General features: G+C 37.9%; 1 protein-coding gene across 1 annotated transcript in view; it reads right to left on the bottom strand.

Annotated features, from left to right (window-relative positions):
* Nucleotides 1-1,163: 1,163 nt before the first annotated feature.
* LOC107680298 (mRNA-capping enzyme) overlaps nt 1,164-2,196 on the bottom strand; it is a 126,464-nt gene continuing 125,431 nt past the window's right edge. The window contains exon 16 of the mRNA XM_016476142.1: nt 1,164-1,973. Coding sequence (XP_016331628.1) covers nt 1,819-1,973 — 155 coding nt within the window. The 3' untranslated portion in view covers nt 1,164-1,818. The remainder of the gene's footprint in view (nt 1,974-2,196) is intronic.

Genomic DNA, 2,196 nt, shown 5'->3' with positions numbered 1-2,196 from the left:
TTTTGTTTAATCACTTGTTGAACCACTTTGTTAGTAGCTTTTTTGTATTCCACAGTTATTTTGTGAAATATAATTAGAATTCATTGATGCCTTCTGAATATGTTTTCATTTCAGGTTTTAATGAGAATAAAAGTTTTGCATCATCACTAACACAATCTGAAAGTAGCATCTTCTATCAGATTGGGATGAAGTTTTAAATTTTTCAAATTGGTGTTTTCCATACATAATAAAACGTAGTTTTGTGGCAAAAACATGGACATAATTTGGCATTTTTATCCTATTGTTCATTATATTTATTAGCTTGGTCAGTGTCATTGTGGGTTTTGGTTCTTTTGCTGTTGTAGGCTGTAATGACCTTTGAAATCATTTGGCGAAGTCATATGGACATGTCATGTGGTCAAGACCTGCACCTGACCTGGAACTACTTTAGTCATGCATTTCCCTGAAAATAATTGCACACCTTAGAATGTTCGTCAGCCAATCAGATTCAAGCATTCAACATCCCCGTAGTATAATATTACTTATCGTGGGATTACAATATAACAAGGACACATTTGAACACTTTCCCCTTTGAATAACATGCATGAATAAGACCAGAGACATTTATTAATAGGGTCATGAATGTCTATGCTCTGCATCATTCTGTATTATTCAAATGCTACATGAAGCTCGTCTTCTTCTGTCCTCTGTTCTCATCTCTGTATGTCTCTCAATCAACGGTATGAGCATACTGAGGCATCATAAAGCCATAAGAAGTGCAATATGGGAAGCAATCAAGGTCTAATCACTTCAGCATGCAGATGAGCTCAGCGCAGCCTCATAGTGTCACATTTCAGGGACTTTAGCCTTCATTTGTCTTATGAGGAAAAAATTCCAGGTGTGACTCACTCCTCAGGAGACAGCGATAATGTCATCTCTTCTCAGACGTATGGATCTGCTATTTGCACACCAGGTTTCAATATTGTAAACACTAGATGAGAAATGTGAGGGCAATAAAGAACGCCACTAACTTCAGCTGTGATTACGAGTGACAACTGCCAAAATGCTCATGCATCCTTATAAATGACAAAAACAACAATTTAGGCCTATCCGAAAATCGAATATAGACAAATCCAAAGTTCCTCAGCTAAAATGATCATGTATTGTATGTGAAGGTATCGGCATAGCTGGTAATCTTTATTATGGATTTATTGCTTTAATGTATTTTTTTCATTTCCAAAACAATGAGCCAGAAGATCCAGGTAAACTCAAAAACACCTGGCATTGTTTTTAAGAAACAAAACCTGAGAATTTTTGTTTCTTTTTTCAAATAAGCATAATGACATACAAAACACTCTCATTTAACAAACACAATCATACGTCATGAGCCGCATATGCATTACTGATCAGTACTAAGATCAGTCCAGATCTGGTGAAACTCCACAGGATTTGTTTCAGTGATTCATGGTTAGGTCTAAATCTAGCACACTTTACTGTTCTGTTTAGTAAAAAAAAAAAAGTAACTGAAAAACAAACAATGCAGAGAGGAAAAGCGACTGTAACAAATGCAAAACATAAAAAAGAAAACGATGCAATTCATTTTTATTTTTATTCTTTTAAATAAGAATGTGCCTCAGCACTCAATGTTCAAACAAGCTCTCTCCCAGTGTCTTTAAATAGGTCAACAACTTCAAGAACAGAAGCCAAAGTGAGGCCAAAAAGCAAAATGTTCTCCAGAAGTCTCTTCTCTTGCGGTGTGCACCGGCAGAGCTGCTGAACATTTTGGGAATAAAAAACCCCCAAAACAAACTGCTTCCATTCTGCTCCAGCGGCACTGCGCTACTGCGGGATGGTGAGGTTCGCTCTCTTTGGTGGAGGCGGTGGCATGAGCTCAGAGTCGGCTGGGTTTTTGCGGGACTGCGCCTGGGCGCACCGGTCCAAAAACTCAAAGAGAATTTCCTTTGTGACAGGATGCTGGATACTGTTGCACACAGCTGTCAGGATGACACAAGACAAAGTGAGGACAACCAATAGATGCTGGGTTTTCAACAGAGTTCGGCTGCAAGCTCAGAAAGTCTTAAAGGGGTCATATGATGCGTTTTAAAGTTTTCCTTTCTCTTTGGAGTGTTACAAGCTGTTTGTGCATAGATAAGATCTGTAAAGTTGCAAAGACTAAAGTCTCAAACCCAAAGAGATATTCTTTATAAAAGTTAAGAC

This window comes from Sinocyclocheilus anshuiensis, unplaced genomic scaffold (assembly GCF_001515605.1).
Source record: "Sinocyclocheilus anshuiensis isolate Anshui unplaced genomic scaffold, SAMN03320099.WGS_v1.1 scaffold1161, whole genome shotgun sequence".
NCBI classification, from domain to species: domain Eukaryota; kingdom Metazoa; phylum Chordata; class Actinopteri; order Cypriniformes; family Cyprinidae; genus Sinocyclocheilus; species Sinocyclocheilus anshuiensis.
This window is presented reverse-complemented; position numbering and strand designations above follow the sequence as displayed.